Source organism: Fukomys damarensis, unplaced genomic scaffold, assembly GCF_012274545.1.
Source record: "Fukomys damarensis isolate Sample0158 unplaced genomic scaffold, DMR_v1.0_HiC HiC_scaffold_30, whole genome shotgun sequence".
Lineage (NCBI taxonomy): Eukaryota > Metazoa > Chordata > Mammalia > Rodentia > Bathyergidae > Fukomys > Fukomys damarensis.
In genome coordinates, this window is record NW_022900942.1 from 66,430,212 (window position 1) to 66,456,916 (window position 26,705).

The window sequence follows — 26,705 nt, forward strand, 5'->3', positions numbered from 1 at the left end:
GGAGCCGGGGCTGCCGGGCCGAGGCGGCACCGGGTCCTAACCCCGCCGGAGGGTCCGGCCCCTGGCTTCCGTGCCGACTTGGTGTTTGTTCCGGCTTTCGAACTCCGTGGCGTTCTTTCCCTCGACGGTTTTGCAGGTACTGACGCTCTCTGCGCCCCGGGGGCTACGTAGATCGACGGTAGTCGCGGGGACGCGGCGTCAAGTTCAGGAGCAGCCTGACTGAGCCTGTTTCCGAAACGCAGCCGGGAAAGGAGGGTCACTTCGTCTTCCCCGGCGTCTGGCCTGACTGCGCGGGGCTGCGGGCCGAAAGGGAACCGCAGGCTGCGCCCGGGGCGGGGAGAGAGGGAGGGCGGGCAGGCCCGGCCCGGCGTCCGGGAGAGGCGGGTGGCTCGGCGCTCGGGAAGGGGCGCTCCGAGACCTTGACTGTCGTGGTCCGGAGCCTGGACACTGCCCGCGGGCCCCTGCCGCGTAAAGACCAGACACACAACTCACTCACAAGACTGCACAGCGGGCTTCAGAACGAGCGAGAAACCGGGAGACCACCGGCGGCTTGCTCCTCTGCCCGCTCAGCGAACACAAACACGCTGCACGCACAGCTCCTGTCCACCCCCCCCGCGCTAAATGTGGCCGAATTCGCCCTGCTCGTTTTCGCTTCCTCCCTACGTCACCTGTTGTGTTTGGCTCCATAAATGTTTCTAATTATGGGAAGTTCTGAGAAAGGCGATAACCCTGGCCTGACCCGGCTCATGAAGACACTGAGCAGTCCACTCCCGCCCCAGTCGCCTGTCCCTTGCACTCCCCTGGTGTCAGGCTGCCCAGGCTGTGTCCCGGAGTGGAGGGAGGGAGGGAAGGCAGCGCTAGAGACGTGTGCTCGGGTGTTTGGGAAGCCCAGGGCCTCCCTTCCGGGGAGAGGGGAGGGAGCCTCCTCCTCTCTGGAATGTTGTGGAGACCATCTGGAGCCTGGAGCTCCTGCCGAGCTGTGGTGTTGAGGGCAGCTCGCTCCTGGGTCTTTCTGGGGCCGGTTTTTCTAGTTGGGCCTCCAGGTTGCACAGTGAGCTCTGGGAGACATCATGTTGTTGTGCCCTGTCAGAGCCCCTCTGCTGCTGCTGATGGCACAGCTGGAAAAGGCCAGAGCTGGCCGAGGAGGGTCTCCCAGGATCTAAGCCCAGTGCCTCCCTCCAAAGCTCTGCAGCAGGAAGTAGTGGACATCCTGAGGGCTCAGAGAGGAGGGGCTGCTGTAAAATTATGAGTCAACAAAATGCGGCTTTGTTTCTGTAAATCAGAAGCTGATTTGGTTTAAAAGATACAGAATTCACAAGGGTATGAAAAACTACAAAGATCAATTTTGATTACTGACCTATGTAATAGAAATTATCCAGAAGGACATGTCTTTCAAATGGGTTTTTTAGTCATGGAGTTCATTGAGTGTCTTAGTGTGATACAACCAGCATGATTTGACAGGTTCTTTTAAAAGTACAGGAGCAGGTTTTTAAAGTTTGAGATGGAAAAAATGTTAGTTTGCTTTAGAAATTTGCAGTATACTCAGCCCACTTTTCTTGGTAGTGACGCAAGCGTCCTAAGTAACTTAATTATCTACTGCAGCCCAGGAGTCTGCGGGTGCATGTAAATGGGCTCATGCCCATGCCCTTACTTCCTGGGTGGGAGCTGCAGAAACCAATTTTGCCTGGCACAGCTGAATTCTTGGTCTGGCTTCTTCCTGTTTGACTCCCACTAGAGTCACTAGCATGAGCTGAGACGGAAGCTGTTTTATTTTAAAGGTATTCTTCCGGGGTGGAGGTGTTGCTCAGTGCCTAGCGCACAGCAGGACCTGGGTGTGCCCCCAGCATTCCGAATGGAAAAAGAGCATACTTAAAAAAGAAAACATAAAAAATGTATATTTATAGCTGGGTGTGGTGGCGCACACCTGTAATTGTGGTGCTTTGAGAGGCTAAGGCAGGAGCATTGGGAGGATTGTAAGTGTGAGTCCATCCCGGCGACTTAGTGAGATCCTGTCTCAAAACGAAAATCAAAAGGCTGGGGATATAGCTCAGTGTGAAGGCCCTGGGTTCAGTGCCCAGAACTGTGCTTCTGTACCTGTACATCTGTGTGTATGAGGTGTAGGTCTGTGTGTACCCCTCTCTAACAGCGGTGCCTTCTGGGAAGTACTGCAGGGAGAATGAGAAGCTGGGCTCTTGATTTAGGCTCTGCCGCAGTTGCTGGCGATTTGAGTAGTAATTTAGCTGTCTGTACGTATCAGTCGTACTGACCACTGCTGCTGCTGAGCATGGTCGGGGCGCCAGCCAGGGCCCTCGCTGCCTGCTGAGAGTCACCCCACTCCCAGATGGACACCGAGACTCCGAGAGGTGAGCACTTCCTCCCATGGAAGTTCCCCCCTTCAGTCTCTGCCTGCTCCGCGGCTTCCTCGCTAGTGACACTGAGCGAGCTCTGTTGAGAGTACGGCTAGCACGAAGCAGGCGTTTGAACCTTTGCCTCACTTCCTACCTGGGTGCCAGCGCCCGCCCTGGTGACCGATTGTCCTGTGCTATCAGCTGACCTGTAACAGTGCCCCACCGGCCACTTGTCACTCTCTTTTGGATTCCTAAGAGACAGCTTGTGCTTCCTGAGTCCAACAATCCCAAATCTGAGCTCCATGAAGCAACAGTGGGGCTGCACCCCTGAATTTACCTGATGGGCTGGCGTCGGCAATGCAGGCGACCTCCGTGCGTGGCGTTCCCGTGTCTGTGTGTATATGCACATACTCAGAAGTCAGAAACCGTAAAACACGGAATGTTTCTGGTTCCAAGCATTTCAGATACGGAATATTCCAACCTGTTTATTTTGTTATTCAAGCATCCTAAACTTTTTCACGTATTTATAAAATTTCCCCAAATTCCCCAAAGCAAGTATATTAAAATACAGGAAGAGTAAGTGTAAGGCTGCCTGGACAAGAATTTGGATGTTCCTGGCCATGCCCAGAATGTAGAGGCCAACTAGGATTGCCAGTTTTCTTTTGCCAAGAATGAAAATGTTTTTAAAAATCCAGTATCGCCAACTTCTCAAAAAAACAAGATTTAAAATGAAGGAAGAAAGGGAATTTCAGAGTTCTTGACCTTGTGCTCTGCGAACCTTACTGGCTTGTCTCGTTTGCAGCCAGGCCCCAAAGGGTGTTGCACTTCAGGAGCCTCAGATCTGGAGGGTGCCCAGGCCGAGGCGGGCCCTCAGGGGAGGCCAGAGCAGGTGGCACAGGTGCCTGCCCACCCACACTTTATGTGGAAACGCAGAGCCTGGAGGTAGAAGCTCAGCATGAACATCAGGATTCTAAGCTGTGTGCTTGATTTGCTGTTCTTGGTGTGCAGCCGTCCAAGCCCTGACCTGGGTATCTCTGGAAAGAGAATTAGGGGGACGGTCCACGTTCCCACCGCGAGAACTGCAGGTGTCTCCTGGCAGCGGCCACCTGGCGGCTCAGGGCATGTGGGCCAGGGGGGCAAACTCACATGCGGGCAGCATCCTGGGGGGAGCCGGGGACTCTCAGAGAAAGTTTGAGGCTGAAGTTGGGTCCATCATTTGGCCAAAGGAAAATCTGGAGAAAGACCTGGCCCCACCCCTACAGCCAGGCACAAGGTGGCTGCCTCCTGTCCAGGCTGGAGCAGTCGGGCAGACCTGGGCCTGGCGGGAGTCCCACAGGCACTGGGCTGCTGCCTGCCTACCCAGTCAGGAGGGGAGCAGAGTCCTGGAGGACAGAGTAAAAGGAGGAGGAGGAACAGCTGAGGTTTCCCCTTTGTGCCCTGTTACACAGCTTTGGAAGTGGACAGAAAGCCCAGACTGCTAACCAGAAGTAGTGTCCTTAACTGAGTGGGTGTGGTTTCTTATAAAACCCCGAGTAAGCTGGGAGTACTTTGAGGGTACTCAAAGTAGGAGCTCCTTCATTCTCTGGATGCCACTCCTGCCACAAAACTACTTGCGGCCCCGCCTCTAGCCTGGAGAGATCCGAAGCTGGGGACCCTGCAGCTGGAGCTGGAGGCCCCAGGAGGAGAGCTTTGCTGTTCGCCTGAGCTCCACCGCTCCAGCCCATGTGTGGGGTACAGCACCCCTCTACTGATTGGCTGAGGAGCCCCTGCCCACAATCTGCATCCCCTCTTCATTTTTCACGCAGAAAGAAACCCGTGACCTCCAGCACAGCCTTCTACTCCCCTCCGGGTTTGCAGTGTAAATGCACAGACTGAGCCCCTCCTTGCCCTTGAGGAGATGTGGCAGATGGCGGGGAGTGACCCTTAGAAGGTCAGCAGTGGCCTGGGCAGTGTGGTCCCGCCTGCCCACCGGTGTGCGCTGGGGTGGGGGCTGTCCGGGCTCTGTGGGCACCGGGCCCTGGGCAGCCAGCTCACAGGCTGCTGCAGTGTCCCTGTCCTCCGAATGATTTACGCTGCAGGGAGCCTTGCACTCTGTGCTCTCAGAAGACCACCCGGAGGGCCGGGGATTTGGCTCAGTGTAGCCATTGCCTGCCTAAAAGCGCAAGGTCCCAAGTTCGATTTCCAGCACCAAAAAGAAGAAAAACGGAAGAAGAGCACCTGGAGTCCGGCCGACACTGGGGTCCAAGTCCCTGCTCCACACTAGGCCTGTCGCCAGCACGCATGCTTCCCTGGGGACTGTCCCCTGTCCCGAGAGGCGGCCAGACCTCCCTGCTCCTCCTGTCGAGGCAGAGGAGGGTGCCCTGTGCTTGCCCGACCTGGAGCGAGTGGGTGTCCCCGTCTGCGGTGGCCATGGATTCCTGCTTGCTGGCCCTGGTCCTGGGATGGTCCCGGCGTGCGACAGTACTGACTTCTGTCTTGCAGAGTCGTCAGGACACAGGAGACACATGGTGTGGCTCTCCCTGCAGGGCCCCTCGCCTCTGCTGGGAGCCGAATGCTTTCCAGGGTTAGAGCTGCCTCTGAAACCTTGATGCTATGACAGTGACTCCCAAAAAGGCTTGGATCCTTGTCCTTCAGGAAGGCTGGAGCACTGGGAAACTCAGCCTTGGAGGGAAACACTTCACACTCTGAAGACAGTTGGAAGAGCACAGCAACTTCCAGCGGTGTCGCTAGGCCGGCTTCAGGGCCTGCTCCGAGCCTCCGCTGCAGGGTCCTGGGCCCAGTGCTAGCTTTGCCTTTTGCTTGAAAGTGACAGTAAGGAAAGAGGTGCCTCTGTGTGCTGTTTTCCTTGTTGTGATGTTGGCCCACCTAAAGGGAGCACAGTAGTGATTTGATTCCCACCTTAAGAAGAGACACACAGGCCGGGCATGGTGGAGCACACCTGTAATCCTAGCACTCGGGAGGCTGAGGCAGGAGGATCACTGTGAGTTCGAGACCAGCCCAGGCTACATAGTTGAGTTTCAGGTTAGTCTCAACTACCTCGTGAGACCCTGTCTCAAAAAACCAAAAAAAAGAACAGACACACAGGCCTTCTCCAGTGGCCAAGGGTGGAGTCGGAAAGATCCCGAAGGAGATCCAGGGGCCTGATCACCCACACCGAGTTTCTGCTCTCCTGACCCGTTCCACCGTGGCTGTGGGCAGCACCTTGAGCCTGGTGCTGCTGTGGCAGGGATGTGGCCAGGCCTCACCATACTGGGCCGTGGCTGCGTTGGGCGTTGGGTGAGACATGTGTCCGCTGCCCTCATCGTTGCTGAGGGGAATTCAGGTGCAGGAGAAATCCCAGGGACTGCGGAGAGGAGGGGCCTGTGACCTGTACCCCTCCTGGAGCCGCACCAAGGCAGAGGCAGCCAGATTCCGTGACTTGAGCTGGAGTTACCTGTGTGACCCCAGGGGACTGCGATGCTATCCCAGAACGGAGCAGGCGTGGGGAAGGGTGTGAGCCTGTGCATGTGCACCACAGGGTCCCAGGTGCCCCACTGCGGGCAGTCTCACGAGCGCCGATGGAGCAGGGCCTCGGGAAGGAGGGAACACTGGGAGGCGTGACGGGGCTGGCGCGGGAGCCCCAGAGCGTGCACGCGGACCGTAGTGACTACGGGGACAGTGAACACGCACATGTCCATCGCCCCACACGAGAGCACTCAGCTTCAGACGTGCATCCAGAGCTCTGTAGGCTGAGTCCGAAGGGTACCAGAGTGGTTCGCTTAGTAAGTTGTTTCAAAAAGATTCTTAATTTTATGTTACTAATTTCTCTGTTATACTTCAGTAATGTAGAAATAATATTTTCTGTCTTTTTAAAAATTTTTAATCGGTATGTGTTCACTTTTGTCATGGAGAGTTGGTATGTGTGCATGACACATCTCAATTTGCTTAGTTTAAGATTACATTTTTTTAAAAATATTTTTTTCTTTTTTTTTTGGTACCGGGGATTGAACTCGGGTCGTTGTGCTTTCGAGGCAGGCAGTGAAAGCACTGAGCTAAATCCCCAGCCCCTTACATATTTTAATATTCTTTCCCTTGCTATGGTCTGTGTGATAAACAAGTTGTCTTTATGTTTACCAAAATTTTTTTTGAGTGCTGGGAAATTTAGTATATTAATTTTCAAATTCAGACAAAGGAAGTTTTCTGGTGTTCCCTATAAGAATCACCCAAGATAACATCATTTCCTAGTGTTTATTAAATGTGATTTGGGGCTGGATGTGGTGGCGAACACCTGTAACCCCAGCACCGAGGGAGTCTGAGGCAGGAAGGTCACCAGGAATGTGAGACCAGCCAGGGCTACACAGTGAGCTCATGGCTGGGCTGGGCTACAGAGCGAGACAGGGAGCTGTGCCGTGACGCAGACACGGGTGGATGCCTGGCCCAAGGCGCTGACTGCCCCCACCCAATCTGACTTTGTCCTGCACAGCCTGAGGGACCAGGAGCTGCAGCGGCCTGTGCTCCTGCCTCCTCCCTGGGATTTCGTGATGCTGGTTCTCTTCTTTTTCTGGTAATGACTCAAAAATACACAAATAGAGTCTCATGACAAAGTGCATCTTTCTGGTTTTGCTTCATGTTTATGTTTTCTTTACAGGTGTTGACTTCAAAATCAAAACTGTAGAGCTAAGAGGAAAGAAAATCAGATTGCAGATCTGGTAAGTGGCAGTCTACCCTTGCATGCCATACGTGCGTGTCTGTTTGTGTGTGTGACACGCGTGTGCTCTGGGCTCGGTGTGTGTGGAAGTGAGGCAGCAACCGCGGCTCCTACAGGCCTCATCTGTGAGCAGTGCTGCGTCCCTTTTCCGAGAGCCCCGTGAGCCTTTGCATGTCTACAGGTCATTTACATGAGCTGAGCTGGTCACTGCAGTGGCCAGTGTGTGCTTGGCGTCCTGTCCTGCTCCCTGCGCTGCTGGCTCCCTGCGCTGCTGGCTCCCAGCCCTCGCGGGTGGGCCTGGAGAGAAGCCCTTTGCAGCCAGGTGTGGTGGTGCACACCTGTCATCCTGGCACTCGGGGCTGAGGCAGGAGGATGGCGAGTTCCAGACCAGCCTGGGAAACAGCGATCTAGCAAGACCTGTCTCAGAATGCAGTGGAAGCACGCAGGTGGCCAGCGCCTCTGGAGCAGGGGCCAGGCTGGCCACACTCAGCTTACTAACCCTCTCGCAGGTGCCCTCGTTCTGCCTGTCTGTCCACATCTGTGTGTCTGCTTCCATCGCGCTAACCGCTCCCATCTGTGGCACCACCGTCACCTAACACTGAGTGTCAGTGCCGTGTCTCCATGCTCATCTGTGTCCCTGTCCCGTGCTGCTGCAGCCCCACCGGAGGCGCCCGAGGTAACACCTCCCTCCCCTCCCGAGGCCGGAGACTTGCTGGTTCCATTTTGTTGTGTTTCAGTTTTCATACTTCGAGCTTGGACTGGGTTGTGAAGCATTAGCAGTTGGGTCTGGATTTCTGAGAAGCAGAAAGTACGTGTCACTCGCTCGCCAGGAAGGAGGCGGGCTTGTCCCCTCACTGCCTGTCCCAGGACTTCAGGAGAGCTGCTGTTTCCTGTTTTGAGGGAAAGGCTGCCTCACAGAGACTGGGATGCTTCCATCTCTGCACCTGGCGGCTGCCCCTGGGCTTCACACTGAGCCCCATCCCCAGCCCTTTCTTTTACTTTATTTTATGGGCTCACTAAGTTGCCCAAGCTGGGCTCAAACTTAGTGATCCTCCTGCCTTAGCCTCCCAGAGTACTGGGAATACAGGCGTGGGCCACCATGCCTGGGGTCCTTTCCCATGAGGAAGGTGAGGTAGCGAATGTTAGACTTGCCTGGCTGTGGGTACGTGGAAATCTCTGGTAGTCGGAACCCAGTTTATAGAAGTGCACCCATGTGCCCGGCTGCCTCCCTGCAGCACCGGTACCCTCCACCTGCTCAGTCTGGCCTTGCAGTCGGGGCAGGGGCAGTGGGACGCAGCAGTGGTGGAGGGAGGACTGGCCACCTGCTAAAGGGGTCAGCAGCAGGGGCCGATGGCGGCTGTGTTGCTCACCACAGATTCCTGGCATGGGCTTTCATCTCCGTCCAGAGAGAGCGCCTGTGGTTGGTGAAAGTGCGCCTGGCCTGTAGCTCTGTGGCCCGGGTTGGGTGTTCCTCTCCGGATGCTTGGGTTCATAGTGAGATATCTTGGGGACGGGACCCAACTCCGGACACAAAGCTCACTGATGCTTCCTGTGCACGTTACACAGAACCCAGGGTCGTTTTATAGGACAGCATTGGTGCAGCAGCCCTCAGGGGGTCAGGCATGGACTTTTCCTCCTGTGGCTTGATGCTCAGAAATTTGCAAATTCTATAGCATTAGGGTTGTTTTGTGGGGTTGTTTCAGTTTTGTTTTTTTTGTTTTCCCCCCACTTCTTGAAATGAGGTCTTATGTGTAGCCTAGTAGCCCAGGCTGGCCTCACTTGCAGAGATCCTCTTGCCTCAGCCTCCCCAGGAGCTGGTAATGGAGGCGTGCGTCAGCAGGCCCGCCTTTGTTTTTACATTTTATATTGCTGGATAGGAGTCTCGGCCTGGACTGCGTGTCTTACCTCACCGTCACACATCACAGCACGTTTAGTTGAGGGCACAGCGGCAGCTCACGTCGAGGCTGCCAGTGTCCCAGGCAGTGGAGTCGGGGTCGTTTTCACAGCAGGCCTTGCTAGAACAAACATGGTCTTTCTTGATTGTTTGTGGCCAGTATAAGAGAATAATTGTTCACTGTAAATCACTAGAGGTGCAAGGGAGGAAGGCTGTGCTGTCGCCACGTTTTTTACACCCTTGCTTATTGATGGTCACGAAATGGGCCCTTTCCTGTCCTCCTCGGTCTCCCTGCTGAGTCAGTCCCGAGGTGCCATGGCTGAGGCCGGTGCAGGTTCCCGGGCTCTGCCCGTCTTCCTGGGCTCTTAGCTTGGCATCGGCTCTGGGCACTACCTCCTTCCTGTCCCCTGTCCCCCGGAGTGGCAGAGCAGAGCAGCAGCGCGTGGAGTGGCTGGGAGGGCGGTGCGCACCAAGCTCTTAGGAATCAGCACTGTACCCTGAGTGTGGGGCTGGCGTGAGGTGTGGACTCGGCGTCTCCACGGGCCGGGGAGGTGGGGTGGGACCAGGGGCAGTGGGCTCCGTGGGCTCTGCGGGCTGGCGCAGGGCAGACGGTGTCTCAGCGGCCTGGTGAATTGAGCACTAAGCAGGGAAACGGATGGGGCTGGTGCCGGGGCCAGGCGGTGGAGGCTCTGAGGGAGCCGCTGTCCTCAGTCCCGGAGCAGAGCAGAGCCAGCAGCAGGGAGGTGGAATTTGAGGCTCGGCCTGAAGTGGCTCCCGGCGGAGGGAGCTGCTGTGTACACTGCTCTCCCCACCCCGGACCACGTCCCCTGCCTCTCTGCTGCCCGGGACTGACCTGTGCCGCGGTTTCCAGGGACACGGCGGGTCAGGAGAGATTCAACAGCATTACCTCAGCCTACTACAGAAGCGCCAAGGGGATCATCCTGGTGTACGACATCACCAAGAAGGAGACCTTCGACGACCTGCCCAAGTGGATGAAGATGATCGACAAGGTGCGCCCTCCACGGGCCGGGCCTGCTGGTCCCCTGGGCCCACTCACCAGCCCTGGTCTCGGGTGTCCCTCTCGCCCACCGTACCCCAGAGCTGGGCCTTCGTCCCGAGTCGCATCCCTAGCCCAGTTGTCTTTTCTGGTTTGAGATAGGCTGTCGTCAAGTTGCCAGGCTGGCTTCAAACGCTTGCGCTTCCCCTGCCTCAGCCTCCAGGTTCTCTGTAACCCTCTGGTGAGCACCACGAGAAGGCGGTGGCTGGTGCAGCACAGGCCCAGCCTCAGAGTCCTTGGGGTGCACCTTAGGAAAGGAGGGGCGGCCTCTGAGTCCAGGGCTCCAGGAGCCCCTGTGACTGAGTAGGCAGGGCCTGAGTCCGAGCCTTGCCGGGGTCTCTGGGTCCTGAGCACCCTGCTGTGAATGGAGCCTTCATTCCTGAATGCTCGCTGGGTGCACACTAGGCCCCTCCAGGACCTGGCCACTGCTCAGAAAAGCACAGGATGAATCACTCGGGGTGTTAGCCTCTTTCAAGACAGAAATTCTGTTGTACCTGTATTTTTGAAAAACATAAGAATAGCTTTTCTTTCCTGATTATAAAAGCAGTGACAGCTCGAGTGGATGTGGTGGAACACCTGTGCTCCAGCACGCTGGGAGGCTGAGGCAGGACGACCGCTGCAAGTCCAAGCCAGCCTGGGCTACTTGGCAAGACCTTGTCTCAAAAATAAGTTTTTAAAAAGGGCTGGGGATATAGCTCAGTGCAAGTGCCTGGATTCAATCCCCAGTACTAGAAAAAAATGTAATGGCACCTTCATTACAGAGATTTGGAAAATCAAGGAAAGAACAAGAGTACACGTTAAGTCTTGGCCCCGGTTTAGTTTTTCATCCTGCTCCCTTGGCTAAGTATTCACAGGCCCATCCTGGGTCACTAAACGTCCTTCCAAAGCACAGGGTTTTGTCTTTGCTTTCAAGGGCTGTTTTATGCACCTCACTTCGCGCTCTGCCCATTTCCCTGGACCGTGGGGTTCTCGGGTAACAGCCACCCTCTGCGGGCTGTGCTCTGACTCCAGGGTTCGGCCACGCTGTGAGCTGGTGGCCCCATGTGTCTGTCACAGAGCGTGGGGTGGGGCCGGGCGGCCTGTGACGCGGGCTTCTCTGCTGACCCACAGTACGCTTCCGAAGACGCCGAGCTCCTCCTGGTGGGAAACAAGCTGGACTGTGAGCTGGACCGGGAGGTCAGCCGGCAGCAGGGCGAGAAGGTGAGCGCTGCCGCCCCCAGGGCACCCACCCATGGGGCTGCCCTTCCCGCCCCTGCTCTTTCCTAACTTCCCCCTCTGTGACGGAAAAGCACAGCAGTATGAACTGTGTCAGGACCCAAGCTCACGATTCTACTGACAAAACCGTTTTTAGGGTGTAAACTACTTTTGTGACTCACCCTTTCTCTCATACATTCTCAGCTTCCTTGGCTTTTGCAAAGGGTTCAGTCTCGGAAAAGAAAGGCCTGCGTCTCAGGGCCGTGTCTGTATGTGTATGTGTGTCTGTCTTGACAGTTCGCACAGCAGATAACTGGGATGCGATTCTGTGAGGCCAGCGCTAAGGACAACTTCAACGTGGACGAGATCTTCCTCAAGCTGGTCGATGACATCCTGAAGAAGGTAAAGGGTCTGAGAGGGTTGCAGCGTGGCAGGGAGAGACTGTCCATGCATGGAATCCAGAAGCTGAGAGAGCAGGGGAAGACGGAGAGAGACCCTTCTGGTCCACACCCACAGCCTGCCTGCGGTGACCACCTCTTCCCACTGGGCTTCGGTGGGAGCAGCACCCATCAAAGACTAAGCCGGGGTCACACACCTGCCATCCAGTACCACACACCCACGGCCCAGTGTCTCACACCCACGGCCCAGTGTCTCACACCCACGGCCCAGTGTCTCACACCCACTGTCCAGTGTCTCACACCCACGGTCCTGTGTCTCACACCCACGGTCCAGTGTCTCAAACCCATGGTCCTGTGTCTTACACCCACAGCCCAGTATCACACATTCACAGTCCAGTGTCTCAGAGCCCTGGACAGAAGCTGTAACAGGCACTAGCAGGCTTTTGTTCCAAGTTTTCAGGTCTTAAAATCATTCACGGTTTTCCCTCGGTACCTGCTGGACTTGGTTCCAGGACCCTGAGGAGAGTGAGGTCCGTGCCGCCGGGTCCCTGAGAGGAGACGGCTCGGGTCCTGCATAGACCCCACACACCCCTCTGCTAAATGCTAAATGCGTCATTGTGACTTCTGAGGCCCAGTGCAACCAATGCCAGTGCCGTGTGGACGGCTGGTCCCCTGCCTTTTCAGGAAATAACGACTAGAAGGAGAGGTCTGTGTGCCCGGTCCAGACGCGGTTTTCTCCCACACGTTCGCGCTCTGAGCCAGGTGGAATCTGCATGTGGACCCACAGTTCAGGAAGCAGCTGATAGGCTTCTCAGTTCAGCACAGTTAGAGGCTTCTCTGTAAATGGTTGTTCATGGGACTGCCAGGAGAGGCTCCTGCTTTTCTTTGCTTTTTCAGGTGCATTTTTTTGAGACAGAGCCTCTCAGTAGTTGCAGCAGTCAGTCCTGCCTGTCTCAGCCTACTGAGTGTGTGCGTCACCACACCCGGCTCTTTCCTCTGTTAGTAACCCCTTAGAATACGGAAGATGTATTAATGTGTAAAATGTACAAAAGTCGTACACTGGGTCTGTGAGGATCCGTGTGAAGATTGGCCTGGTGACATCCGTGCTGTCGCTGGAGTTGCCCCGAAGCTGCCTGCGTGTTGTGTTTTGGCTGAGTGTTTCCCCGTCTCCTCATGGAGATCAGAGAACTTCAAGCCATACATTTTTTAACACTTTTATTTACTATTTACTTAGTCGTTTGTTTGCAGTGCTGAGCTAGGGAAGGGCTCCGCCCCCTGGGCGCTCCCTTGGCCCCGTGGGTCATTGCTGTCTGCTCCGCCCGCAGATGCCGCTGGACGTGCTGCGGAACGAGCTGTCCAACAGCATCCTTTCGCTGCAGCCCGAGCCTGAGGTCCCACCCGAGCTGCCCCCGCCGCGGCCACACGTGCGGTGCTGCTGATCTGCACTGCGGGACAGCATCCCTGCACTACAATCGTGTTGACGGTTTCATTTTGCACTTTGTAACCCAAGTCCAAGCTACACACTAACTTGTACATATGCAGATATGCAATCCTGGGTAAGTCTGAGAGCGCCCGCCCCTGAAGAGTGGCCCAGCGGAAGGGTGTGAGGTTCCTCGTGATGCGGCTCCTGGTCACTGCCGCCACGAGGACAGAAGATTCTGCTAAGAAGACAGAGCGTGGTGCTTCGCTTACTGTTTTAAAGGAAATTTATAAAACTAAAGACTTTTTGAGAACAGAGCTATGTTAAGTGCTTTCTCTTTCTTGACGAGACGTTCCACTGTAGCATCTGAGCTCTGGAGCAGGCTGGCTCGGGCATTTGTCGCTGCGAGGTAAGGAGGGGCTGGATTGGACTCGTTGGTGGGAGCCTGCGATCACCCATTTCTGGTGCACGCACGGAGGGGTCCCGTGCTTTGAGGGACCCTAGAAATTCGGTAAAGAAAGAAGTGTTTTTGAAATGGTAGGAAAGATTTTAAGACAGCTGCTGTCCTGACAGATCTGCCGAAAGGCATGCTAAGGAGATGCGTCGCAATGTGCCCAAGAACGCACGTGTGTCTCCCCTGAGCGCTCTGTGAGGGGATCGAGGCCTGGACGGTTTGTTATTTTATTTTATTTTCTGGTCTGATAATGAATTGTGGACTCTTTCTGGTGTATCTTTTATTAAACCGCACCGTGCTGTTGAGCCGAGGTAAGTGGTCCTTGCGGACTAGCCCGGCGTGTCTCGCGTGTCGTGGTGTGAGAAGCATTGTGGTCTTTCTACACTAATGAAGTGCAAATAAAATTTTGTATTTATGAACAACCGCTTTGGAGTCACTACATTTCCTCATGGAGTCGTACGTTGTGTGTGTGGCAGTGTCCCCGGCTGCACACCTCCATCTTTCCACTGTTAAGGAGAAAAGCCCAGCGTCCTCCATGCCAGGAACAGTCAGGCGGCCCTGACGGGTTCAGCAGGGGCCTCTGGGTGTAAGAGACAGAGTTTGCAGCAGACTGATTGGCAACAGCCCACAGGGAACACCTTGTCTTCACCAGCAAATTAATAGATAAACACAACGTGGTTTGGGGCCGCTCGTGGAATACTATTCAGCCTAGAAAAGGGAAGGGGAGAGCACATGAATGAGCTGGAGGTCATTGTGCTGAGTGAAGTAAGCCCATCACGAGGGAAAGACATGATGCCACTCCGTGAGGGACAGTGGATTGATTCGTAGGGACAGACCAGTACAGGTCACCGGGGCTGGGAGGAAGAAGGGCTGGAAGTCGGTGTTCTTGGGTGCAGGGTGTCAGCTGGGAAACGCCCTGGCCGTGGGTGGTGGGGGAGTGCTGCTGCTCCTGCACAGAGTGCTGCTGCGTCGTGTGCTTCAAGACCGTGTGTAATGAGGCCTGCTGGTGCCCACCTGGGCTGAGGCAGGAGGGTCTCGCGTTCAGGCCGTCCTGCACAACTTGGCAAGACCCTGTTTTAAAACATGAAAAGCATCTGGGACAGCCCAGAAAGAGGCCCCGAGCTCACTCTCCAGTCCAGGGAAGTGCGGGCCGGGGTCTCAGCCTGTAATGGAAGCCGAGGGCAGAGGGCTAAGCCTGATGCCAGTGAACTGAGTGGAGGCCTGCTGGCTGCCTCACTGCTGCGATCTCCTCTCAGGCCTGCCCCTCTGCGTCCCACTCTGGTGCTTGGCTGGGCTGATCCGCGAGTCCAGGGAGCAGGGGGACTCCCTTGAGGCCAGGCCCAATCTGACGGGCATCTGGCCTCTGCTGCCGGAGAGAGTGCCTGTGCCCCAGGCTCGCGAGGTCCTTTGGGCTCAAGTCCTGGCTGTGGTGGCAGCTCCTTGCCTTAGTCGCAGGTTGCTGTAGTGAACCCCAGTTTAGCATTTACCTTCCTTACCAGAAATGGTGGCGCACATCTGTAACCCCAGCACTCAGGAGGCTGAGGCAGGAGGATCACTCTGAGTTGTAGCTCAGGACCGGCTGGGACCACATGACGAGACCCACCACACCTGCAGCTGCTGTGGCCACAGAGGTGTCTGTGGGCAGTGTGGGCGGTGAACCCAGTGGAAGACAGCCAGGACCTCTTGTGTAGCTGGGAGCAGCAGAGCTCTCTCCACCCTTGCGCCCTGTCCGCCTGTGTCCCCCCTCGGGGCCCAGGAATGCAGCAACTTGACTGAGGGCGGTTTCCTTCATTGCTTTACACGAGGGATGTGTGTTCATTGACAGTAACAAAACGAGCTGGCCTCGCTGTGGGGGCTCAGGGGCAGCAGCGTCCTGTGCCCGAGAGCCAGGGTGGTGTTGGGCCGAAGAGGAAGTGACACCCACACAGCCCGCCTTTCTGGCCGGCACGCGGTAGCCACCCCTGACCGCAGTTCGTTGCACACCTCATAGACCGGGCGGAGGACTCCAGAGCTGCGTAGGTGGCAAGGCGATGGGATGGGTGTGGAGAGAACAGGAGGACCCCGAGGCGGGTGGCAGTGAATCTCGCACCGGAGTCTTAGTGACGTGCACGTGTTCTGCAGCCCCGGGATGAAGCCGCAAACTGACGAGGGAACGGGGCCAGGCGCTAGGCTCCAGGCCTCATCCCCGTTTCCCCAGCCGTGTTGGCCTTGGTGGGGATCGAGGCCAGGCACACGCTCTCCCACTGAGCTGCGCCTCAGCTGATCTTTTGTAACGACCATGATAACAGTAGTAAGCATGCTGTCTCCAGATCCCTCCCTTGGCCTCCATGCCCCCTGCGTGAGTACTGCAGGATATTCCAGAAAGGCTCCCTTCCTCTCTGCTCGTCTTCATGCTCCCGGGAGAGCAAGGTTTGCCGGTTTCCGTTGAAGTAATTCCCTTGGCTGCCCTCAGTTCGCTGAGATTGCGAGTGGTCAAGTGCTCTGGGGAGGCCGTGCCTTCCTGCTGCCCCGGGGTGACTGGCCAGGCCTGTGCCGCCCGGGAGCGCTGACTGCATGTTGTGATTAGCAGGAGCTCAAACCTGCTGGCAGCTGGAGAGACAGGCACTGTGTCACTGGGCTTGGTCAGTGCCACGGACTGCTGAGAGCTTCCACCACCACTGCCTCAGCCGTGTCGGACTGCCGGGGATTCTGCAGGAAGAGTCCATCCGAAGGTGTGGGAAAGGCAGATGAGGAAAAGGACGGACCCGGGCCCTTCTGCTTTAGCGCCTCTAGAGCCGCCCATCCACCCTGAGCCTTTGGTGGTCTATGCAGGTGAGGTGGGGACCATTTATACTACTTTCCATTGGGATTTTCCTCTTAGCAGCTGAAAGCACCCTCACTCGTCCCAGCCATATTAGCTTTCTTGTTTCTGGAAGAATACTTGACACCCCCAGTCTAAAGGAAAAGAGTTTATCTGGTTCCCGGTTTCGGGGGATTCGGCTCCAGGCAAAAGTGTCATGGTGGAAGGGCGTAGTGGAGCAAAGATGCTTAGTTCATGGTGGCAAGGAAGCAGAGAGAGTTGGAAAAGGCAAGAAACCAGATGAAGTCCCTGGGGGTCACGCCCTGTGGCCCACCCAGATGTACCCAGAAGGGTGCCTTGCTAATCTGCAAGGGAGATGCAGCCAGTCAAGTTGACAGTCGTGATCAGCAGTCACACTGGCTCCGTCCTCAGCCCGGTGGTCGGTGTGCCCCTCACCCACATCTGGCCCAGGTACCGGTGACTTCCCATTCCCTGCACAGACCATCCCGAGCACCAGGCACAGCCAGCCGGTGACCTCCTGGCACATCACAGGGACACCAGAAGTAACTGATGCTCCAACGTGTCCCCTGTACTCCGTGCCTAGTGAGAGGAGCTGTCATCTGCCCAGAGCCCCAAGTCTGAAATCGAAAGTGATCCTAGGGCCGGGGTGTAGCTCAGTGGTGCTGCCACCTGCCTTGCAAGCACAAGGACCGGAGTTTGATCCCCAGTACCAAAAATAAGAAAAAGAAAGTGATCCTAGACAGCACCTTCTCCACTGGTCTTCCTGCCACTGAGTCAGCCCTCTTCTCACCAACCTGCTGCATTGGTGGAAGACCCAAGGGTCCTCATTTACATATTTTAATTTTAATAAAACAGGGTCGCACTGTGTAGTTCAGGCTGGCCTTGAACACGCGGCTTCCTGAGTGCCGAGATTACAGGCAAGCAGCACCATGCCCAACCTCGTTTGTAGTCACTGAAGTGGCCCCTGATTCATGCATTATTCTAATTCTTCTCTCCGTTACAGCCACATTCCCACGCTTACTCTGTTAACTCTCCTTGCATCATGAAAACATCCAGAAACCTCGTTTCTCTGGAGCACTTGCCCCAAACGAAGAGACTTCTTGTCAACTCTACCCAAGACTTTGGAGACAGCGCATCTGAATGCTGGCAGCACATATTATTTTACCTATTTAACCAGGTCTCAGAGAGATTAGGAAACCTGTCTAGATCTGTGCTGAGGAGTGGCAGAGCCTGCAGACCCCTTGCTGCCCGCCCTCAGCCTTTGAGAAGACTTCCAGAGCCCTTGGCCAAAGCATGCAAAACTTCTGAGTAGTAACCAGCCAGAGGAGAATGGCCCCAAATCCTGGGTTCTCACTGGCATTTTAACGTGCCAACATTGCTAGTGTGGTTTTAGCACAAGCGCTGCATTTAAAGGTCTTTTAAAAGCAAACTCAGAAGAAACCAGTGAGTGAGATGTTGAGTTTCACTGAAGCAGGTGAATAACATTAACTAGAAAGTTTAAACTCAGCAATTACAAGAGAGAGGGAGAGATTGTCACAATGTGTAAAAAAAGCAAGACCTGAATATATGCCATCTCAATAGACTCACCTCTGTACAAGGAGAAAAAACTCAAAGGATGGACGAGGATGTGTGAAAACACTAATTGGAAGGCAGCTGAAGTGGTTAGATCACTATCAGACTTACGAGGTTCAGGGCTTAGCTCAGTGCTAGAGCACTTGTCGGCCTCCGTGAAGCTCTGGGTTTGATCCCCAGCACCAGCAAAGAAAAGAGTGGAAATCACAAAATAATATATACTGCTGGGGGGAAAGTATTAACGTCACGAGGGTCAGTTTCTTAAGACGACACTCATATGTAATTACCAACAGAGCTTCAAAATATATAAAGCAAAAATCAATGAAACTGAAAGGAGAAATGAATCCACAATTCTCTGTCATCAATAGAACAAGCAGCTGGAAAATCAGGCTCTGGAAGACCTAGTTTACCTGGGGGAACACGCTGAACTCGACCTAGCTGAATCCTCTCATATGTAGAGAATACATTCTTTTAAAATACATATGAAGCAGTCAACAAGATAAATCTTCTGGCCATAAGACAAACTTTAACAAAAACTGAAAGAAATGAAATCATGTATCTCATTATGCCACAACTAAATTAAACTAGAATAACAAAAGAAAATATCTAGAAAATCTCCAAATGTATTTTTTTATAAAACAGTACACTTCAAAATAACCTGTGTCTAAAAAGGGGAATCTGAAAATGTTTTGAAAGGAACAAAGATGCAAACAGGCCAAAGTGTGTGGGGTGTCATTGACCCATGAGGCAGGTGTGAGCTCACTTCGCTGATGACAGAAATTAAAGCCAACGGTGCAGCGCTAATGCACAGGCAGAAGTGCTCAGTGAGAAAGAAGAGGAAACGGAAGGGGCTTCAGCTGGGTTGCCACAGGGACGCCAACAGAACAGAACAGGCCTGCCGTGCATGGCTTCATGGCAAGCACGAGGGTGGGTCGCCTTCCACTGCGCTATGAGGGCGGAATTCTGAGCCTTCTCTGAGGTGTTTTAGGGGACAGCTTCCTGGCGAGATTGGATCAGGGGCTGCTTTGGCACTGGGGACATCATGGCACCTCCTGCTGTCCCAGCACAACCTTGGGATGGGAAAGGGAAGGGAGCAGGGGAAGGCAGATGGTTCTGTACCTTGTCACAGGGAGAGAGGGCACAAAGGAATGTCCCCAGCATTCCCGTAACTGTGGAGGACAAGGTCTGAAAAGCCATGTCTGGTGTCCCATGAAAGCCCTGTCTTACTCTAGGAGCCAAATTAGCGTGAAGAGGAAAATGGACAGCATAAAGGACTTAAGTTAGAAAAGGGAATAGAGTCTCAGTAACTGAAGTTTTCATTTTAAGAAACTAGAAAACGAGCATATTAAACTCAATGCAAGCAGAAGAAAGAAATAATAAAGATACAACATAAACCAGTGAAATTAAGACCATAGAACCAATGGGGAAAAACAGCCAAAATCTGTATCAGCTCAACAACAAGGAAAAATAAAACAATAAACAGTGGGTCGAGAACTTAGACATTTCTCCAAAGAAGCCATACAGAGGCCACAAACAAGTGGAAAGGTGCTCAGGGCCTTTCATCATCAGGGTCATTCAAGTGACAGTCACTTCACACTATAGGATGCCCATTGTCAGAGCAAACCCAAAATAGGAAATGGTGAAGACATTGGCACCGGGGTATACTGCTGATGGAAGTGTAAATTGTGTGGTGTTGTGGAAAATGGTGTGATGATTACTCAGAAAATTAAACACGCTCAGAAGGTTTTTATATGCGTGCACATCAGCATTCCTACCCGTGTTATTCACAGTCCCTGAAACACAGAAGCGACCCCGTGTTGGTGCCCATTGACCAAAACTTGGACAAACGATGTCTGTCCACACAGCCTTAACAAGAAGGAAATTCTGACACATGCTATGACGTGTGTGAGCCTAGAGGACATTATACTAAAGGAAATGAGCCACTCACAAAAGGACAGACATCTGTGGCTCCACATGTGTCCTCTGCAGAGTGACATGGCATGACCAAATTCACAAAGGCAGGAAATCCTACCAGGCTGGTGGCAGGGGATGAGATCAATGTACAAAAATTATTTGTATTTTTATTTTCTGGCAATAAACATTTGAAGGTTGAATATTTTAAAGTAATGCTTAAATAGCACCCCAGCCCAAAAAGGAACTCAGAACTTTTGAGTACAAATCTAACAAAATATGTGCAAGACCTGTGCTGAAAACTGGCAATCTTGATGAAAGAAAACAAAAGCCTAAATAGAGATGTAGTTTTCATGGTTTGGAAGCCTTGAGCTTGGTAAAAATTCATTCCGTCCCAACTCCTCTACAGATTGGATGCCAACCCAATCAAAATCTCTCCAGGATTCGTGCGTGCGTGTCTGTGCAGAAACCAACAGGGTAATTCTAAACTTCACATGTAAAAGCAAAGGCGCTAGAATACCTCTGAAGAACCGCAAAGTTGGAAGACCCACTCTGCTGCGCCCAACTGCGGGATTTAATTACCAATCCACATTAATGAAGACAGTGTGAGAGAAAGAACAAACAGACAAGTCATGAAATAGACCGGCAAGTACTGGATGGGTTCATAGCAGATGCAGAAAGAGGCAATTCAAAGCAGAAATAATCTTTTTTTAACTAATAGTGCTAAGAATAATGAGTTATTCATATGCAAGAGAACTTCTAACCATGTGTCTTATACAAGAAACTAAGTCATCATCTCCCACAGACTCATACAATTTTATGTTTTTATGTATCAGTTAAAAATCAACTTTATTATTATTTGTTTGTTTGTTTGAGACAGGGTCTTGCTATGTACTCTAGGCTGGCTTCAAACTCACAGCAATCCTCCTGCCTCAGCCTCCCAAGTGCTGGGATTACAGGCATAAAAATAAACTTTAAAACCAACTCCAAATAGATCATAAATTTAAATATGACATATAAGGCTAAAACTCTTCTAGAAGGAAACATAAGGGAAAATCCTTTCTGGCAAGTGCCTAAGCCCTCCAGGCCTGGTGATGTACATTATGGGATTGCTGTGAAGTATAAATAAGACAGTGAAACAGAGGCTGCTAGCCTGAACCCTCTGGTTTGATTTTTTAAAATATTGCTGGCTTTGCCGCTTTCTTACCCCACCCCACTCCCATGACTGATCCCAGAGTAAATGTCACCAAAGTCCACAGGAGTCTAAGTGAGGATGACGAAGTTAGTCACTGAGACCCGGGTGGTAGTCAGCCATCACTCTGGCATTTCCATTAGCGTTTTTATTTTCCACCAGAAATGACAGCAGCCCTGCCATCTGCTGGGTGCTTTGAAGACATATGGATTGCTCTTAATCAGTGGCACATATTGTGACACTTCAAGCTGCTGCGTATGGTTTATGTCTAGATGTCCTCCAAAGCCTCGTGTGCTCATAGGTTAGGGCTTTGGGGAGATGACTGGGTCACGGGTGTGACATTCATAGTGCATTAGTCCACAGATGAGTTTATAGCTTAGTGTGATGCTGGGAGATGAAGCCTGGCGGGAGGGGGTGGGGCAGTGGGGCATGGCCTGCAAGGGTCGGTCTCCCTCCTCCTCCCTTGATCTCTGCTTCCTGCCGACCCTGCCATGGACTGTTTCTTCTCTGCCAACCCTCTGCCATGCTGCCCTGCCTTGCAGCCAGCTGACCATGGACTGAAACCTCTACTGACCTCTCTTCCTTAGAATTGTGGGTGTCTGTTATTGTATCTCAGTGACAAGAAAGTGACTAAGAGCTGCTGCCAGGGGACACAACCTTGTACCTGCTGCTCAGCTTCATCGGAAGCCCTGTGGCATGGAGTCCAAAGTTTCACCTATGTTCTCTCCAGTGTCACTTCCCAGGCCAACACAGCACTGGCAGAGGGGGATTAGACAGCCCTGGGCCTGGCTCCCAGGAACTGTCCCCTGTGCAATGTCTGACATTCATTTGACATGGAACGGCCTCGGGAACCTCTTTAGAACCAGCAGTAATGGTAGGGGATGCTGTGGAACACACTCTACATCTGGACTTGGTTCACTTTACTTTCTGTACCTTCCTGCAGTGGGGACATTGGTGAAGCCACCTCCCAGCTCTTGGGAAACGGGACTGAACTCAAGGACCTAAACGCAAAAGAGTTGCTGCAATAATGCAAAATAGCCACTAGGAGGAGCCAGAGCGCCGCTGATGACAGTGCAAGTTGTATTAGACAAACTATTTCTAAATAAGAATCCTTATCATTTTAAAATTTTCCACTATATACAAAATATACATAATTAAAATGTATCATTTGACTATCTGGTATAATTTGAAAGGGGAATACAAGTTTGTAAAAATTATATCCTACATTTTAGCAATCATTTAAGCAAAATAAATGCAGTTTGAAATTGGGAATTTTTCTAAATAGAAGGCTGGAGATTTTAAACAGAAAGAATTAGAAGTGAACAGAGTATAACAATATTTTTAATGATAATTATTTAAGTAAAATATTTTGTGTCATTTACCCAACATACCATTTAAGGAAGTCAAAACCATTCTCAGGAAATCTACCTGGAATTTAGAGTTGTTTTTGTTGTTGTTTTGTTTTGCGGTACCGGGAATTGAACCCAGAGTCTTCCCACTGAGCTACATTCTCTGCCCCATTTTTGGTTTTTTCAGACAGGATCTTGCCAAGTTGCCAAGAGTGGGTTTAGAACCCACAGTCCTCCTGCCTCAGCCTCCCAGAGTGCTGGGATTACAGGTGTGCAACAGCACACCCAGCTGGCATGCATCTCTGTTGGGCACATCCTTGTAGAACCCTGTCGTAGCATGTGTTCAGTGTATAGATTCTGACACACTCTCTTCTCACACCTGTGGCCCCAGTGTGATAAAGCTACTGGCGTCTGCTGTGCCTAAAAAAACACTTATTTGTTCTTTGTTTGTTTGTTTGTTTTTGAGACAGGGTCTCACTATGTAGTTGAGACCGACCTGGAACTCACAATGTAGCCCAGGCTGGTCTCGAACTCACAGTGATCCTCCTGCCTCAGCCTCCAGAGTGCTGGGATGACAGGCCTGCACCACCACACCCAGCTTTCGATTATTTGTTCTTCTATAAAAATAACTTTAACTATTCAAAGTAACTCAGCAAGTTATTCAAGTAATGAAATAGTCATTCAAATTATTTAAATTGTTAAATGAATGTCCTGATTATTCATTTAAATGATTAAATATTTAAATAACAATAAATATGATCATGTGAATATAATATCTTCACTTGAAATTGCCTCTTTTTTCTCTTTTATCTATTCTGGTGGACATATAGGTATTTCTTTGTGTTTTTAATGTTTTCATCCTATATTTTCCGTTTTTTTTTTCTTCTTTTTCTTTTCTTTTCTTTTCTTTTTCAGTGCTAGGGACTCACCCAGAGCCCCCACACTGAATTTTCTACCCAGCACTTTTAATTTATTTTTTATTTTGAGATAGGACCTTGCTAAGGTGTTAAATTGCCTAGGTTGGGCTTAAACTTGCAATTGTCCTGCCTCAGCCTCCTGAGTGCTGGGATAACAAGCGTGACCCACCACACCCAGCCCCAAAGACTGAGAGCAAGTCCAGGGCCATAGGCAAACCACCCCGCTTTGCCAGAGAACAGCGGGGTCTAGTGGGATTTCTAGTCTTGGTTTTTTGCCGAATTGCTATACTGATTTCCATACTGGTTGCTCAAGTTTTCATTCCCACCAGTAAAGTGCAGAATACCGTAGTGTAGGTCATAGAAAGCAGGAAGATGGATCTTTCCCAGGAGGAAAGAGGAGGCGAAGGGGTGAAAACAATTAAGATGCGTGTGCAGGCACGGCCTCTACACAAGCAATGTGATCGCCAAGTACTGTAAACTTGTACAAACAAAACAAAATCAATTTTAGAAAAAAGAGTAAAGCTCCAGTTTCCTAGGGCGGCCCTGGAGACCCCTCCACGCAGCCACGCCTCCTGCGCCGCCTTGGCGGTGAGCTTCCGAGGTTAATCCACGGATGAGAACAGCGCCCGTGATGCGGTCACTGCTGCAGGGCTCTCCTAGTCCAGTTACAGGGACAGACGTATGGCGAGCCATTATGGTGAGCCTTGACACAGGCCTAGCCATGATTGAACTTTGAGTCACCTCGCTGGCACGGACGTGCTCTCCCCCATAGCCACGGGCGAGTTCAGCTAGTAGCAGATGTAACCCATAATGGTCGTTATTGATTCCCTCTGGAATGTGTGGGCGGTACTCTCGCTCCCGTGTAGCCCTCGCTCCCATGCAGCTGGAGAGTATAAAAGGAAGAGGTGCTGTAATAAAGAAAGCAAGCAACATAAGAAAAAAGGTGCCTCCCGTCTTTCTGTCCTCATCCTTTCAGGTTTAGGACCTGCTGGCAGGATCCTGACGTCGCGCCTCGCGACACAGACGGACTCCCACTGTCCAGACCAACTTCTGGAAAGAGGAGCTTTAAAAAAAAAAAAAAATCAGCAGCAGCTCGGGCTGGGCTGCACCCCGCGAAGGAGCGCTCGCCTTGGGGGCCACAAAGCCCGGGGCTCCGTCCGCACCCCAGGAAAAAGCTCCGCTGGGCAGGCCAGGTACTGTGCGCTTGGGGACCGAGGGGTCTCTGACCTCGGCTCCCGGCTGTCGGGGTTTGCACGCGGCTTCCTGCGTGTGTCTCGTGAGACCTGTGTGTTCCAACAAAAATCCCCATGAAGATCTATCGGACACAGCGAGTCGACCCAGGGGGTCACCATCTGCCTCGGGGCTGCGTCTCTGCAGATCTGAGGCCGTCGCACAGGCCTGGCGGTGGCCCCACGCTGTCGGCGCACTGGAGTAGGACGGCGAGCGGCCAGGCGGGTGGCTCTGCGGGGGTCGGAAGCCGGGTCCGCGGCGCTTGGGGCTCGGCCTTCGCTGGGGGGTCCCCAGGCTCGTTTTCGGTCTTCCCTCCTGTGGCCCCTGTGCTTGTCACCCCGGACGCCAGCCCGCGGTCACCTAGGAAACCGCCGCCCCCGCCCCCGCTGGCAGGGCCTGGAAGCCCCGCCCTTTCTCCTTGGGGACGGGTTTGCAGCTGGGCTCTGTGACCCCAGGTCGCAGAATCCCTAGATGTGAGGGACCGGGTGCAGACCTCGGGCAATCTGCTCCAGAGGAGAGGGTGTTTTTGTTTTGAAAGTGACTTTCTTTTTTGGGGGGATGGTCACTTTGTGCAGGGCCTGGCGTTTCAAAACTTTGTCGTTTCTTCTTCCCAGAGAGCCTTCAGCTGAGCGCTAATCTTGAGGCCCGCTGAGAGGACGAAGACCTGGGGCCTAGTTAAGCTCGAGTCAGTTTAATTACAATTTTTTTAAAGGGCGGGGGAGGAGAAGGCCAGGCCGAGGGGGCAGACTGGAGTCTTCGTGCCACGCCTCCGGCGACATCCGCCCCGCTGTGGCGCGGGGCCTGGGGACGAGCGCAGGGCCGCCACTGTCCGCAAAGTGCCTGGGCACCGCGGGTGCCTGGATCCCCAGGTTCCTGCTTCTCACGGTCACAGCAGCTGCGCCGACCTGGGGTCCCGGTGTCTGGAGCGCCTTCACGCTCACCCCGAAAGCCGCGTTCAGATGGGGACCAGAGCAGCGACGTGACCTGTGCAGGCCACGCTGTCCGAGACCCTGCCACACGGCGACCCACGCGGCTCAGCCAGCAGGGGCAGCTCGGGACTGTGACCTGCGCTGGGGTGCAAAAGTCCCCGTCGCCCTGCCCCGTAGGGAGGCTTCCCCCACCCCGAGCCCCTGGGGTGCCCTGGAAGCAGCAGGGTGACAGGAGAAAGGCCGCAGGAGCTTACGGGGGTCACAGGACAGAGGACACCGCAGCCTGTCGAGGGCCAGAGGCCGGTGCACCCTTGTCCTGGGGGTCGGTGACTTTGGGGGGCCGAATAGGCCAGGAGGACAGACAAGAGTCTGTGAGTGGTTCTCTCTGGAAGGCTACAGGGAGCCCCGGAGAGGACACCAGTGTCAAAAGAGTGACAGTCAGGAGGGCGGAGACAGGCTGCTGTGGGGTGAGGCTCCCCAGGGCCTCTTTCCTGGGGAAAAATCAGCAGAGCGGAGTGGCAGGTGGTGCTGCTTCTGGGAGCTGTTTCCCCTCCACCGCCCCTACCTTGGAGCCAGCCAACTGCAGACAGAGAGATCTAGACTGAGCCGTGCAAACCGCCCTCCTTCGATGTGTGCGCGTAGGGTGCTCTGTCCCAGGAAGGAGAAGGTGAGACAGACCAATGGCGGGAGCAACAAAAGCAAAAAACTTGACAAATCCAACTTCATCAAACTAAAGAACCCCTGAGCTGTGACCGACTGCAACCAAGAACACAAGACACACGCTGAGTGAGGAGACACCTATAATTCTAGCCCTCTGCAGGCTGAGGCAGGAGGATGGCAAATCTGAGCCTAGCTGGACGAATTAGTGACATGGCAAGACCCTGCCTCAAATTAGAATAAATAAATATATAAATTAGGGCTGGTGAATAGCACGAAGGGCCCGGGTCCCATCCCCAGCAGTGCGCATACACACACACACACTGAGTAAAAACAACACACAAAGTTATCTGTATTAAACACCTCGCAGGAGTCAGGAAAGCCCAGGCCACACAGGGCAGGGACAGGTGCAGTGTGATGGGTTACGGGAATCAGAGGGAGGAAGTGATGCCCAGGTGGGGAACCCTCAGGGGTGCCGGTTGCCACCCTTTGCAAACCACACTCACTGCCCCGTGCTGGTTGTGAGCTTCTTTCCCTTCACTTCCTGCTGGCATCGAGGCCTTAGCATCTGGATGGTGTCCTGGGCAGTGTCCACCTGAACCCAGGGCTTTGGACAAGGTCCAGAGCTCCGTGGAAGAAGGCGACTACATCAGCACCCTCATTTTAAACCAGAAGGGCTCAGGCACGGGGAGGGGA

At 53.3% G+C, this 26,705-nt stretch overlaps 1 protein-coding gene across 1 annotated transcript in view; it reads left to right on the top strand.

Moving 5' to 3' along the window:
- The window catches only part of Rab12 (RAB12, member RAS oncogene family), a 29,123-nt gene extending 15,389 nt beyond the window's left edge, over positions 1–13,734 (top strand). Inside the window, exons 4-9 of the mRNA XM_033757419.1 lie at positions 5–136; positions 6,976–7,036; positions 9,801–9,939; positions 11,097–11,186; positions 11,478–11,582; positions 12,904–13,734. Of these exons, the coding sequence (XP_033613310.1) occupies positions 5–136; positions 6,976–7,036; positions 9,801–9,939; positions 11,097–11,186; positions 11,478–11,582; positions 12,904–13,017 (641 nt within the window). The 3' untranslated portion in view covers positions 13,018–13,734. The remainder of the gene's footprint in view (positions 1–4; positions 137–6,975; positions 7,037–9,800; positions 9,940–11,096; positions 11,187–11,477; positions 11,583–12,903) is intronic.
- The last annotated feature ends 12,971 nt before the right edge of the window (positions 13,735–26,705 follow it).